The sequence below is a fragment of the Panthera uncia genome, chromosome B1 (assembly GCF_023721935.1).
Source record: "Panthera uncia isolate 11264 chromosome B1, Puncia_PCG_1.0, whole genome shotgun sequence".
NCBI classification, from domain to species: domain Eukaryota; kingdom Metazoa; phylum Chordata; class Mammalia; order Carnivora; family Felidae; genus Panthera; species Panthera uncia.
In genome coordinates this window covers 106,739,416-106,754,289 of record NC_064811.1, presented here as the reverse complement: position 1 = coordinate 106,754,289, position 14,874 = coordinate 106,739,416, and the positions used below count along the sequence as shown (strand labels likewise).

General features: G+C 44.4%; 1 protein-coding gene across 4 annotated transcripts in view; it reads right to left on the bottom strand.

The window, feature by feature from the left end:
- JADE1 (jade family PHD finger 1) overlaps positions 1 to 14,874 on the bottom strand; it is a 59,105-nt gene that overhangs the window by 11,803 nt on the left and 32,428 nt on the right. For all 4 annotated transcript variants that reach the window (XM_049631173.1, XM_049631171.1, XM_049631172.1 and 1 more), the window contains 5 exons: positions 13,311 to 13,498; positions 10,540 to 10,751; positions 6,644 to 6,811; positions 5,199 to 5,315; positions 1,088 to 1,609 (listed from right to left, as the gene is read on the bottom strand). In XM_049631173.1, the coding sequence (XP_049487130.1) occupies positions 1,088 to 1,609; positions 5,199 to 5,315; positions 6,644 to 6,811; positions 10,540 to 10,751; positions 13,311 to 13,498 (1,207 nt within the window). The remainder of the gene's footprint in view (positions 1 to 1,087; positions 1,610 to 5,198; positions 5,316 to 6,643; positions 6,812 to 10,539; positions 10,752 to 13,310; positions 13,499 to 14,874) is intronic.

Sequence of the window (14,874 nt, the reverse complement as noted above, 5' to 3'; positions counted from 1 at the left end):
TTCAACAGTAGCTGGCAGTCAGGGGAGATGACGCAGAAGATGCTCTAAGATGTATCCCCAATTAGCAAGTCTCAGAGACTACCTACAGGGAGCAGGAGGCCCTGGAGGGAAGAGAGCCCATTCCTAATTATTCCAGTAGCAGGAAGGGAGGTCCAGACTGGGACTCCAAAGGTAATGGAGAACTGGGGAGGCACAAAACAGCAAACAGTTGAGGGAAGTGCCATCAGCTGAGGCTCCAGGCAGCCAACAGCCACTACGTTCAGCAATCCAGTGGTGTGATAAACTAGTGTCCTGAGCATTACAAGGGGCTCCTCAGACAGATCAGATACCCCTATGCACCAGGTACCCCACCCCACACCTGCACAGACACACCGCATAGACACACATGGGCATGGACACACAAGCAGACACGCACAACATACAGACACTGCCTCAGTGATGACTTAGCACCTCGTTGCCAGGAGTACCCTCTGGAACAGATATGCACGTGTATATAAGATCATGCACACATATCAGCACCCACAGCCTGCTCTCCTCCGTGACATTACCGGAATGTCCCTGTGAATCAGCCAAGAAATGAAGGTGGGCCAGAGAGGCGGTGCTTCGCTCTCCTTGATGAGCCCGTCACAAGCACCCAGTGTTTCCCCAGGTTGAACAAGAGATCTCTCTACTTCTGTCCGCCCCCACCACGAATTAAATCCACCTGGTTTTCTTTTCTAACTCCATTTGCAAACAATTCTGAGCCAATCCTTTGGTCATTTTCCCTGGGGCTCAGTTCCCGCTAGTACTGGAATGAAAGGCGGAGGGGACACACCCCATGTGATCTTACAGAAGAACAATAAGGATTAATAGGAAAGTGTTTTAAAAATAAATCACAGAGAGGCTCCCCACTCTGTGGCAGTCTTACACATATGTACAATGAGTTTACCGGCCCATAAGTATATTGAACCAACACAACCTCATGCTGCAGTATGTACAAGGGTCTGAGAGTAAATGAACTGGCTACCATTCCTTGCTCTGGGCGAGCAGCCGCCTCTTTGCAATCTTCTTTTCTAAGTCACTACAAGGTGTCAGTGTCAATCATTACCCTCTCCAGGTCCTGCCGCAGATGAGTGAACAGCTGCAGCCTCCTAAACAAGACATCCTGCTCCCGCTTCGCTAGATTGTCCTCTTCGTCTTTCTTTGGAGTGATCAAGGGCTTGTTGAAGTTGACCTTCCTCTTCAACTTCCAGTACTGGTACAGGAAATCCACTACTTCCTCAGGCAGCCGCAGGGCCCTGGCAACATCCAGCAGGTTGACGAAGGTGTAGAACTCATCTTCCAGCTGCTGCAGCTTCTGCTTACGGACACTCACCCGGTGGGCCTCTTCTTGATTCTGCTCAAGGCTGGCAAAAGGCTCCAGCGGATTCCGAGGGGAACACTCAGAGGCCCCATTCTCCTGAGTGGCCCCCTCACCGAGGCTCTCCTCGGGTTTTCTATGTGAGCTGTGCTTTGGGCAGTAGGACTTGAACTTGACTTCATCGTTCTCCGCCAAGATGGTCTTCATCTCCAGGCCCCGGTCGAAAGCACAGGTCACGTGAAAGGCTGTGCGGCAGTTCTTCACAGAGCACTGGTAGGAACACAGAGAAGGAGAGAAGAGACCGTTATGGAGTGACAGGGCTGAAGCCCCTCCAAGCCAAGCACCCCCCATGCATGCGCACACACGCGCGCGCGCGCGCACACACACACACACACACACACACACACACACACACACACACACGAAGAGCAGCACCTCGAACACGTGCCGGGGCAGGACATTCTACCTGGGTCAACCCTGGTACACCGAGTCATATTTTAAGTAAGGTAAGGCTTGGGATTTAAGGGAACTCTTTAGGTGAAAGGTTTGGTGAACCAACCCTTTGGCTGAAAGGTTTGGTGAACCAACCCAACTCCCAGAAAGGTAACTGCATCCAAAACGCCTCTAAAAGCAGACACAATTATACAAAGGCCACACACAAACAAAGGTGGTCTGGCACTCAGATTATATTTAAAAAGAACATGTGCTCAACATGCAGAGTAAACTTTGAAGCATTAATTGGTGTTCCTAGATTTGAACTCTTTTAAAAGCGTGCTTATATTAAAAGGTTGAAAAAGAATCTCTTCAGGAAGAATGACTGCTAGTCAGAGTTTTTAAAGGAACGTGAATCCTCATTCTCACCCCCCAGCCAAGAAGAGCCCAACACAAGCGGAAAAATAAATGCTACAGTTCCTCCAAGCAGCCAAGGGCTGCTCACGTCTGAGGAGAATGAATGAAACAACTCCTGGACTAGTAGGAAAGAAAAGGAGAGAAGAGAATCCAGCACAGGAAGGCAGATGAGAAAAGGTCTCCTCACCCGTGAAGAAGCTCCAGCATATGCAGAAGGCTCCAGGGACCAGCGCAGGCCCTGCACGGAGATCAGTGTGCGCAGGGACTGGTAGTACCGGCTACTCCCAGCGTCACGTGTGCCTGACTGCTGAGCAGCAGAACCATGAAGGACCTGCTTCCTGTGGGTCACAGGGAGGTCGACCTAGAGACCAGGCACCACCCAGCCACGCCTTCCTCCTCACTGAACACCTTCCCTCTCACTGCCTGCTCAGGGCTATAATTTAGTGCCTTGATTCAGATGGCAAGCCAGAAGCCCAGCAGGAGGAAAGTCATTAACTTCTCCCCATCTGATCTTGCTGGGCGAATCCCTGGAAGGAGGTTCCTTGTGGTGACTAAAGCCAGTCCCTCAAAAGCAACACTGTATTGTCTGAGGCCAAGTGATCCCCGGGCACACCAGGGCTGCAGAGAGGAGCAGAACCCAGTGGCCCAAGGCCAGCTTGAAAAGCTTAATTAAACTCATTCAACAGACCCCGAATCCCAGAACCACAAATGGCAGAGGCTTGAGTTGGGGTTTTTTTTCCCTCATCATTTCGGTATTTAAGAGGTGACTCATTGCCAGCCATGATTTCTTCCATTTTTATAAAGTCTCTTATACCCACAAGTACAGAAAATCCAGCTCCCTTCACCATTCCCATTACAAACACTTATAGCATATGAACTAACATAAATCTGTTAATTTTACCTATAAATAACCTCAATTCCAAGAAATGTGTGAAATCAGCTTTAGTGGCAGAACACACACATACACACCTGGCCACTATCATCAACATACAAAGTGCTCCTCCCTTCTAGCGCGCAGCCAAGCGGGAAGTCAAAGTGGGAACAGATGACTGAGACGCTATCTGGGTCTGGCTTAACCTACCCCTAACCCAGCGCTCGGACCTTAAAGAGGAATGAGCTGCAGCGGAATATTTACACAGGACTTTGTAAAGGCGCCAAATGGCCTTCCTCTGGGTTTTCCTATTCAGGTTGACTCAGCAAACAGATGTTACAGAAACATAAACCAGAGCCTCCACAGCTGCAGACATTTCAGAGAGGAATTCTTTAATAAAAATCATTCTATTCTGTGAAGATATGAAAAATCATCAACCTTAGTTGGCCTCTTTTTCAAGCTAATGTTCTGGGAAAAAGAGGTCAGTGGCAACAAAAAAAGAGTAATTTTATCGTTCCCTCTTCAAAAGGGAAACAAAGGTCTCATTTACCCACCTCTCACAAACATCAGTTCAGGACCTGGATAGGTGTGCTCAGGAAAGGGCATAAATTTTATCCTCGGAAGCACATCAGGTAACATGGAAGGAAACAACTTCCATTTCCCTCGGTCTGCCTCTGCTTGTGTCCTGCAAGTGTTCACGTGGGTATGTCTATACAGAAACACACTCACAGGGTTCTAATGCTTATTTTTCATTCTGAGGCTTTTTAAAAATTTTTTCTTCCATTTTCTCCCAAAAGGCCAGATGGTCTTTGTCATGTTTTAAACAGATTCTATTCACATGCAAAACCCTGCACTATTTTCAAGGTCTGCAGCCAAATCCCACCAGCTATCTCCCACCAGCTATCTCATGCCCCACCCTCTGAATATTCGTTACATTCTGGATTCTCGAACTCCAGTGGAGGTGATAATGAAGAAAAGTAGAAATACTAGGCTTACAAAATGAAAAAGTTTTAAAACCTCCAGTCAGTAGATAACTTTACTGAAACAAGATTTACCAGCCAAAATACAAAATGATTTTGCCCCATGAGGTCATTTCTTCAAAACCTAAGACTGGCAGTTTGTATCTGTGCTCATCTGTTGTGTTTTCTACATCAAAAGAGAAGCCACTACTCCTAGAATGTGTCACTGAGACCGGTGGCCCTGAGCTGGACTTTCTTCCCAGAGGAAGAGCTGGACTTGACCTTGAGAGCCAAAGCCACATACAGCATTTGAAGACCTTGGCAGAAACAGCATCTTGGTCATCTTAAGTCATGACTCTAAAAGCCAATAATAACATGAGCCCCAGAAGTCAATTTCTCAAGCAGAATTTTAGAAAACATGAAAAAGTAGCACACCATTTACATTCTCTCCATAATCCTACCTAAAGATTTTCTACATTTGTCTGTGTGTGGACATGGAATATGCAAGCAAAATTTTTAACATTATTGCTTCTTCCCCCCAGACACACACACTCCATCCCACACATCCTAGGTGCCAGGAAGAATTAGATGTCCAACCTGTACTCAGATAACACTTCTGCAAACACCTGGTGCAGCACCTCATGGGTGTCCCACTACCCAGTTGGTGCTCCAAAGAATCTTCTCTACCAAACGCTAAAGTTATTAGCACAGCAAGCTGATTTGGAATAGTGCACATCTAAGGTCTCAGGCACCCCATGTGTGCACCAAAACTCACAGAGCTGGTCTGCCACCAGCCGCATTAAGTGCAGGTGGGAAGGTGGCCAACCCTCCAGGGTCAAGAATGGTTCTTCCCTGAAGGTATCTGCCTGTGTAAAGAGCTGCAATGCCAGGTTTGGGGCAGAAAGGTAGAAACCAGAAATGAACTGATTTGCCGTACAGCTCAGGTGGACTTCTGACTTGCTCTGTGATTGTTACAGCTAAGGTTCTGGTTACGCTGGACACAATTCGCCAGCTAAAGGTGTTTATACCCCGCTGGAATCACTCCTCAGCAGACTCAGAAGGGCTGGGAGAACCTTGCCCTGCTTTCTGGATTCTAGTTCCATGACCAAATCCTCTAAGAGTTCACACAGCCCTCCCTCGTCCAGCTCCAGAACAGAGCCATCATAACTGAGAGGATTACCTGTATGGAGGCCCCAAACTTCTCATTGCAGAGGCTACACACCAGCGCCCACCGACTGCTGGGGATGTGAGACACCTTCGTGATGGGTTCCATCTTCTCGGGGCTGCCAATGCTCACCTACAGGCCCAAGGAATAGCAAGACAGGGTAGCAAAGGCCATCAGACCAACAAGGACTGAGCATGGACAATAGAAACTTAAAGATCTTGTTTACATGCAGACCTCCTACCTGATAGCGACAAGGGGCAGGCATGCAGGCACTCTCCTATGACAGGAAAACCCCTACTTTAAAGCATCTGGACAGGTCAGGGGCCAGCTCTGGTCCAGTAGCAGTAGAGAGTGGAGAGCCCAGAGCACATGGCCCGTGCCCCATGCCCTCCATGCATGGGGGTAGGGGGAGAGGGAGGAAGGGAAGTTCAGTTGACATACATGTCCCTATTTATAAAAACACTCAGATAACCAATAATATTCACTTCTCACCTGAGTGTCTGACAGCAAAGACAGTTATGTATCAGGACAGAACTATCTAATATACCTCTAGCCCACAATGAAGTGGTAAAGACTGAAAATCTTAATTTAAATAGTTTGTGAACAATGGAGTAAAGTAAATATAAACTAATTTTAGTACCTCTCTCACTGAAGAATACTATTCTCTTCAGTCAGAAAAGATTATTACATTCAAAATGGAAAATTACCAAGATAAATAAGGTATCCTCTCTGCATTCAGCCTGGATCACTGAACTGCATAGCTGTTAATACCAAACCGTGAGATCCAGTTGTACCAAAACCCAAGTCATGAAACTACAATCCAAATCATCCCCAGATAATTTTCCTCAGGAGGAAAAATGCACCCAAAATCACACACCAAAAGAAATGCTGAAATCTGAATCACAAATGATATTCTCATAGTGAGCCATGCAAATTAAATTAGTCAAGGTCTGGAACTTGAAATAAATTAGACCAGACCTGAAATTAAAAAGGTTGAGGCTAAGTAAGAATTTTAATAAAAATCACAGAAATGTGACCTACAGCAGTGGCTCTTTAACCATGCTACATGGCTCCCCAGGCCAAACGAAAGAGGTAGTGCTGATCCCTGGGGAAGGACACAGTGGCACCCAGGCCAAAGTTAGGCCACACTGCAGGTCCACTCCCGGGAGCATGTATCAGCAGTGGGTTGGCCATGACACGGTTCTGAAGTGAAGTCTGAACACCACCAACTGAGAGTCCAACTCACTGCTGCTTCCAGTTAACATTCCCACAATATATACCATGACAAGATGACATTACACTTGAGATTCAGCTTGGGGGGCAGGGGGGAGACAGCAATTAAAAGCTGTCTTTTTACTCATTAGCTACAATACCCCTTATTTATGAACAGTTCCCCACTCCCGTGCCCAGCTAAAAACCAGTACCTCCTGAGCTAAGCTACTAGTAAGAACCACACCTACCTCAGGGATCCACAGAGCACAGCTGACATGGACCCATTTGGTGCCACTGCGGGTAGGCTTCATAGCTCCGCCTTTCTTGGGACACAGCAAACACTTTGGCTGAACCCCTAGGGCACATGTCCGGCATAGCCAACTACCCTCTGGGACCTTGAGGATTCCATAACAGGCCTGTGAAGCCATTCCCCAAGGAAAACAGAGAAAGAAGGTAGATTTACTTTTCCCCATATACCTATTAATTTAAAAACACCTAGGATGATTTTAACAGAGGTACTCCCAGGTCCACCTAGCTGGAGACCCTCTCCCTTCAGCAAAAATGCCAGGCAGCCTGACAGCAGCAGCCAGGAGGTATCTGGGACAACACATACTCATTTACCAGGGGACAGTCCTGAAAACACCTGGAGGACAAAAAAGTTTCTAGAAATTCTGCTTTGCTGTGTGGCTAGAGGCACCTATCTACACACACCAAATTTTTAAATAATGGGCAGCAAATTCTTGAAACACTTCACAAGGCTAACTGATAGGAAGCTATTCCTCCTCTGATTTGCTGATGTGGGTGGGATACAAAGTGAGGGGAAAATGCACAAAGCAGTTGAGTCTCTGAAAGCTGTTCAATGAGATAGCCTCTGAAATAAGAATGGAGTGGGGGGGGGCCTGGGTGGCCACTGTCAATACAGACTACTGGAAAAACAATTTTTAATAGAACTAAAAGATACTATTAAGGTTTCAAATACTTAAAAAAAAAAAAAAAAAGTCTGTATCAGGCATTCTAGAGAAAGTCCCATTTGAAGAGATTTTTATTTTTATTTTATTTTTACTGCAAAATCAAGTCTAAGCTAAATTAAAAGATTAAGTACGGTATGCCTTAAAGAGAAGTCTGGAAGAACATGTCAAAAGGAAGATGAAGTAGATGTTAAGGAAAAGAGATAATGTGGCAACCAACTCTCGTTGGTTTCGGCTCAGGTCATGATCTCATGGTTCCTGAGATTAAGCCCTGTATGTGGCTCTGCACTGACAGTGCAAAGCCTGCTTGGGATTCCCTGTCTCTCTCGCTCTGCCCTTCCCCACTTCCATGCTCTCTCTCAAATAAATAAACTTAAAAAAAAAAAAAAAAAAGAAATAAAAATGAACTAAGGAACATCCACATTCTCACAGCTCAGCAAACTCTACTCACTAGACTCTATCACTCTCCCAAGTGAACACAACAGGCACAGAAAAATGAGACACTGAAGACAGAGATAATTTGGTCTCTTTACCTGATATCTATTTTATTTTTTTTTAGTTTTATTTATTTGAGGGAGAGAAAGGGAGAGCACAAGTGGGGGAGAGGCAAAGAGTGAGAATCCTAAGCAGTCTCCACGCTGCCAACATGGAGCCTGATACAAGGCTCGATCCCACAAACCAAGAGTTCATGACCTGAGCTGAGATCAAGAGTCAGACACTTAACCAAATGAGCCACCCAGGTACCTCTAGCTGATATTTAAAATAAAGCCTGCATTGCACAAAATGACAAAATTGAACAAGATAGCCTGAACTGCTGAAATCAAGGATTTTACAACTAAAGTCATTAAGATGGTTCAAAAGAAAAGGTAAATGCTAAATAAGTGAAGACACAAAACCAGGATGGTACCAGGAGCACATTCAGAACCTTTAAATATACCAAATTGTTCAGAACTTTATCCTCAAATGACCCAGAAGTCAGAAAGCCAAGAGTCACGGTAACATAGCTCCGATCCTCCAGACAGGAAAAACACAGCCACTATGCAATGTGAATATCCAGGACGCAGAAAGGAAACCACAAGCATGAGGAGCAAAGTTAAGTAACACCAAGATTGGAGCTTAGGAGCACTAAGTCGGTGCCATGAGTAAGCCACTGTCAACACAGACTTACTGGAAAAAAAATTTTTAATAGAACTAAAAGATACTATTAAGGTTTCAAATACTAAAAAAAAAAGAAAAAAGAGAGAGAAAAAAAGTGTGTATCAGGCATTCTAGAGAAAGTCACATTTGAAATGAGATTTTTTTTTTTTTTCTGGAAAATCAAATCGAAGCTAAATTAAAAGATTATGTACAGTATGCCTTAAAAAGAAGTCTGGAAGAAAACGTCAAAAGGAAGGTAAAGTAGATGTTAAGGAAAAGAGACGTGACGTAAGGAACAGAGGACTGGGCGCAGGTGTGGAGGAGTCTGGAGTCCTGAGTCCCAGTCCCAACTCTATCACTAAACCATACTGGGATCCTGGACAACCCATCTGACATCAGTGAATTCATTTATACAACAGGGCGTTCAACTAGTTTTCAAACAGAACCCTTATTTTCAAACAAAATTCTCAGGAAAAAAAGAAATAAGTAAAATGGTATGAAAAATACTGAAACATCATCCAGGTAAATAACACCAGCAACAAAAAGGCAACATCCATAGTCACAATCATCTTGACACAATAAAACCACTGCAAGAATTCTGCCATCTCAAGGAAATTTCCCAGATAATATGAAAACCTAGAGCTACAAGGTGACTTTTAACAACACAACTAAAGCAGAGACTGTGGCCTCACGTCTCCCTGTCAGGATGAGCTGACAAGAGGCCACCAGTAGTGACATCTCCAGGCAGAGAGGAAGCCCACGAGGAAGACCTATTATATTATAAAGAAAATGATGAAGAAGAATTTCACAGAACAAATTGGATTCTTCTTTCTGAGAGGTCACCCAAGGACCTATTGTACACGAGTCTCTCTTTTAGATTTGTTTTAAATCTCAACATCAATAGATGACAGACAACACTTTAAATCCTAAGAGTATATATGAACATGTGTCCCCACAGAAATCTAAATTAGTTCATTATTGCATTAAGTAATAAATAAGACAGAAGAGCGTCAGCTGTCACAAGCTTTTAAAATCACCCAGTGCCTATCCTTACTGAGCCAAAGGATTTACCTTTCTGTGGATGGTGGCAAGCAATGACCAGATGCCAACTGGCATCAGGAAGGACAGGAAAAAATGTTTAAGAAAAGGGACCTCTTTGTTCTTCTTCAATATCACAGTTTACATACTACCACACGTTACCAAGTGTTATAGGTTGAACTGTGTCCCAAACAGATATGTGGAAGTCCTAAACCCAGTCCCTCAGAATGTGACCTATTTGGAAACAGGGTCCTAACAGATGTCATCTGTTAAGATGAGGTCAGAGGTGAGCCCCTAATCCATCAGGGCTGGTGTTCTTAGAAGATGGCTATGTGTGAAGACAGACACACAAGGAGGACACTATGTGGCAACAAAGGCAGAGACCAGAACTATGCAGCTGTAAACCAAAAAATAGGTGTTAGCAAACCACCAGAAGCCAGGCAGGGGCAAGGAAGGATTCCCCTACAAGTTTGAGGGAACATGGTCCTGTCAACATACCTTAATTCAGACTTCCCACCTTCAGAATTGCAAAATCGTAAATAAATGTCTGTTGTTTTAAGCCACCCAGTCCTGTAGTATTTTGTTATGGCAGCCTAACAAACTAATAATAGCAAACTAACCACCTTTTAGGAATTGCTCTCCACCCCCCACAGTGTTAATATCTAAACTCAGGTGTGAAAGCCAGGGCAGAGGGGGCTCATATATTCTTTTTAAGTAAACCTCACTTCTATGGATAGAAATAAAAACAAGTGAGGGAAGGAGGATTTCCATAAAGGATCCTATTCTTCCAGTTGTAAAAAAAAAAAAAAAGTAACAGGAAATACTTCAAACATTGTAAGAACCAATTAGAAAAAAGAGATATCGTCCATAGGGCACACTTCTTTAACTCACTAAGGACAGCAGGAAAACAGACCCTATGTGGTGTAAGACCTCTGGCCTCCCTGGTGGCAGATGAGCTCACATCCCAGGTGGCTCCTTTCTGGGCCTCGCTGCCCACATACCTGGTGCACACAGATGTTGCATTTGTCACAGAACACCATCTCATTGCCATCCTCACCATCAGGTGACTGGCAGACATCACAGACAACATCTTCATCATATTCAATCCCCAGGCCTTCTTCGGTCTCTATGGCATGATTCATATTGTCATAGCATCGCTGTTCAAATTCCTCCAGGACCCTCTCCATGGTGTATTCATCTAACTCAGGCATTCCTGAAGGAAAAATGCCACAAAAACATTTTAATACATCTATATTAATAAACATTACAGTAAGACAGTATTAATATATTTATATTTATAATACATCGTCTTATAACTAAATTCATCCTGAGTGTCCCATTTTCTACTGAAGAAGGCCTCTCAGACTGTTCAAGGAAGGATCTTCAAATTAAAAGGCAGACACAACCTTCCATGCAACAGTTTGTTACCTATGGACAGGTGCTGAAAATGTAGTGTTGTAAGAAGAAAAGCAAAAGATAAATCCCAAAAGAGTTTAAGGATATTAAATACGTATATTGTTAGATTATCATTTCATTACAACATTATAAACCACAAGTAACATGGAAGGGACTTCAAAACCATGACCATATATAAGAGTTCAGGTATTTTCTGAAAAACATTCTTTCTTGCTACTTAAAATGTTGCTCTGAGAACAGATTTCACTGTGAGCACACAAATGTTTTTAACTGGTTTATCCCTCCTCACTCTCTGAATTTACAAAGTTGAGATGCATAGTTAATCAGACACATGAAAGACAGAAACACAAGGAATGTCTGAAGCAAAGGAAACAGCTCATTGTGAATCAAATAAAATGCATTCTTATGCAAGAATGACCAAAAATAAATTTCAAGTGGTTATCATGGTTATAGGAGTGGTGGAAGAAAATAAGTCTTATCTCACTTGTGGAGATATTCCAAACTTCCTACAATGAAAATACTCATGCAGAAAGAAAAAACAGGTTAGACTAAAAATACTCTAAAAGAACATGTAAGTGGCAAGAAAAAACAGAAATGTTATTAGAGCCAGTAACTTTTATGCACTCTTGATAAATATAAAACCATCAAATTAACACTTTAAGTTTTTAAAAATCTGAAGAACACATTAGAGCTGACACTGTGATAAGCTCTAAGCACATTCAAAAAAGTCACCCAGCACCCAGCTATCACCTCATACCCTAATTACTGATAAGTTACTTGCCTGCATGGCCAGGGCACTCATATCTCAATTCCTCCTACCAGTTTTGAAACTACCAGTGGCTTTGAAAATACAATCCTATGCTCCATAATTATTTCTTACCATTACAAAGAACAATAAAAATAAAACAAACATCTTTAAGCATATGTTCAATTTACGTTACAACCACATACATAATCTGCCTTGCCAGAAGTATTCCACACTACCATTCAATCTGATGAGTTAGGCCAGGCTCATTACTTAAACCACCTCCAAAGCCGCCAGGGTCTCTGGCTATACCCCTCTGCCTTAAGACAGGACACCTAGCCAGTCAAGTGCATTTACACTGGTCTTTACACAGCTACTACAAACCACAACTTTATAATCTTTGAAGCTGGAACTGAATGGTATTCTGTCCAAGGGAGCTCTGAACACTTATGAACAGACTGTGTAAAAGAGCCTCCTGGCTTGCTAATACCCTGGCTACTGAAACCTAAAAGCAGGGACCTTTGGAGATGGTGATATACTCTGTCAAACAACTTTCCCAGCTCAGTCTGCACTACTGCTCCCATGCCACAGGCTGGTGAGCAGCATGGCAGCAAAACAAACAACTGGTATGTGTCAGGCCCTGTGCTAGGTTCAGCGACTAACTGATACAACACAAAAACAGTCTTTGTCCCTCAGGGCTTTCAAATCTACCATCGAATACTCTGTAAATATCTACTGTGTGCCAGACAGCCACCAAACACCTCTCTCCCACCCAGGTCCCACAGCACAAATTCTAATTAATCCTTGCAGTCTCTCACACAGAGCCCAGACTTGACCTCAGTGGTCCTGCTCATCACGACACTTCAGGAAGCCCTTGGCAATCAGAGGTGGCATGTGAGATGAAACCCATGTGCCATCCTGGTCTTGACACTGGGACGTGCCAGCATATGAGGTACAGAAGCTCCAAGCTGTACACATACACAAAAAGATCAATTTATAGAAAATAAACCATAATGGGCAAAGCGCTCAACTAAGGCGGGGGCTTCACGGAAGGAGAGCCCAGACAGAGGTGAACAGGGAAAGGGAAAAGCACTCCAGGTTTGGAGGACTCAAGGAGAATCACGGAAGTGAGAAACACAAGAGGTGTGTTAGAAAACAGTGAGCCTGGCTAGAGTGGAGTTTAATATGAGAAACAATAGGCCAGAGCTGAGGAAAGGATCTGAATGACATTGAGGTGGGAGGGGGCGGGGAACACAGCAGGAAACTTTGTAGACCAGACCCTCCTGTCATCTTGGGGAAGTCACTTCATTTCTCTGGGCTTCAGTTCCCTTGAGGTAAATAAGTGAGGGGGTGGATCAGGGCAGAGATGGGGAATCCTGCCTCCACACCCACGGACAACATCCCTCATCAATCCCACCACTCTGTCTACCAGCCGCCCACAGACATGTGCCATAGCCAGACAAGCTGATCTCCAAAAAAGAGCCCACGATTCTGAGACTAAAGCTATGATGAAGCTGCCTTCAACAGGATATGAGCTTCTACTACTCACCCAGATGTCTAAAATTCTTCTCATCATTCATTAATAAAACAATACAACCCATGGTCTCTCACCCATCTCCTTAAATTCCTCATTGGTCAGTTCCAGCCATGCAGCATCCATGTCGTTGAGGTCGTAACGACACACACTGTCGGCCAGCGTCCGGATATCAACATAGCCCAACTCTGGAGGCTCAGAGCCCGGTGAGACAATGTATTTCTTGGGCCTGATGAACATGAGGGATTTCTCTTCAGACACGACCCTAGTTAACAAGAAAACAAGGCAGCCACGTTACCCTTCCTGCCACATGAAAGGAATTCATCACAAGGCCCAAAGCTTGCTTCCACTTCCAATGCCCTAAACCCCAGGTTCTCACCAGACAAATTGGCTTAAAACGTCACTGCTAATTAACATCACTGTTAATAAAACTAAGTAGAAGTATCATTTAAGCCCCCAAAATGGAAAAAGATACAAGTGAAAAAACACTAAAAAGTCCTCAAAACCAGCTTTACCAGCTTTTTCCAACTGGCTTCCCAGGATCCCACATGCCCTGAGCCTTCATCTAGGACAGCAGTTGCTCTGCTGGCAACACCTCAACACCAACCTAACTTTCGAGAGTTTAGGATAAAATCACTTTCCACCAATCAGGCCTGACCACCCTGCTGAAGGCCCAGCACTAGGTTCAGGCAGGACAATGCATGGCAGAACACCGCAGAGCCAAGGGGACAAACCCATCACCTCTAATCTGAAAAATAAAACTAGGCCTTGTCCATTACTAATCAGTCTAAGAATCTAAGAGGCCTAGCCAAGTGGGGGACTCTCCCAACATACACTCAGGATCTCCTTATAACTGCCAACCTCCCCCAACCTGTTAACACCCACAGAAGAGCTTTCCACCATACCCCACTCAAAAGAAATGACACAAGACCCAATCACCCCCAACATGGAATGAAGGGCTTTCTCTTCCTAAAGACAAAGGCCCAGCATCAGAGCCCCACACGCCCACCACATCAGCAAGCTGTCCAAGGAGTGTCCAAAGTATTTTCATCAACCTTACAATTACCAGAGCGATTTTATCTATGTGACACTCAGGCAAACCAAAGGTTGTTATTTCTCCTACTCAACTAAGAGCAAGGTTTTAACTAAAAACTCCAGAAGCTGTGGTACCACATATTTCTCTGATGCTGGGCTCCTCTATCCGCGCCCCCCTCCACCCCTCCCAAAAAAAAAGATTCACAGAGGAATTCCTGGACTGGGACTGCCAGCACTCAAACAGTCGGGATTGTGCCCCAGATGCAGATTCTAAGGCAAATGCAGTGTTTACCTTGCAGAGCCCAGTTTAACATTCCACTCCACAGGCCAGAAGTCCAGCCTACAGGGGCATCTGATTGGTCATTTAAGCCTGCATATTTATGTGGACATTTGTCACAGATCCAAAACAATGATCATCAGCAACAGTGAATGAGTCCACTTCACAAGGCAGGCAGCTGAGTGACAACACAGCAGAGAAACCAGGTGCTAGTTGAGCACAGAGGCCCTGAATCCTCTCTCCCTGTGAGGAACCTCCAGTCAGCTGAGCAAGACAGCGAAGAAATGAGCAAACTGGTCCTTTATGCAGAGGGAAGTCATCAAGGACCC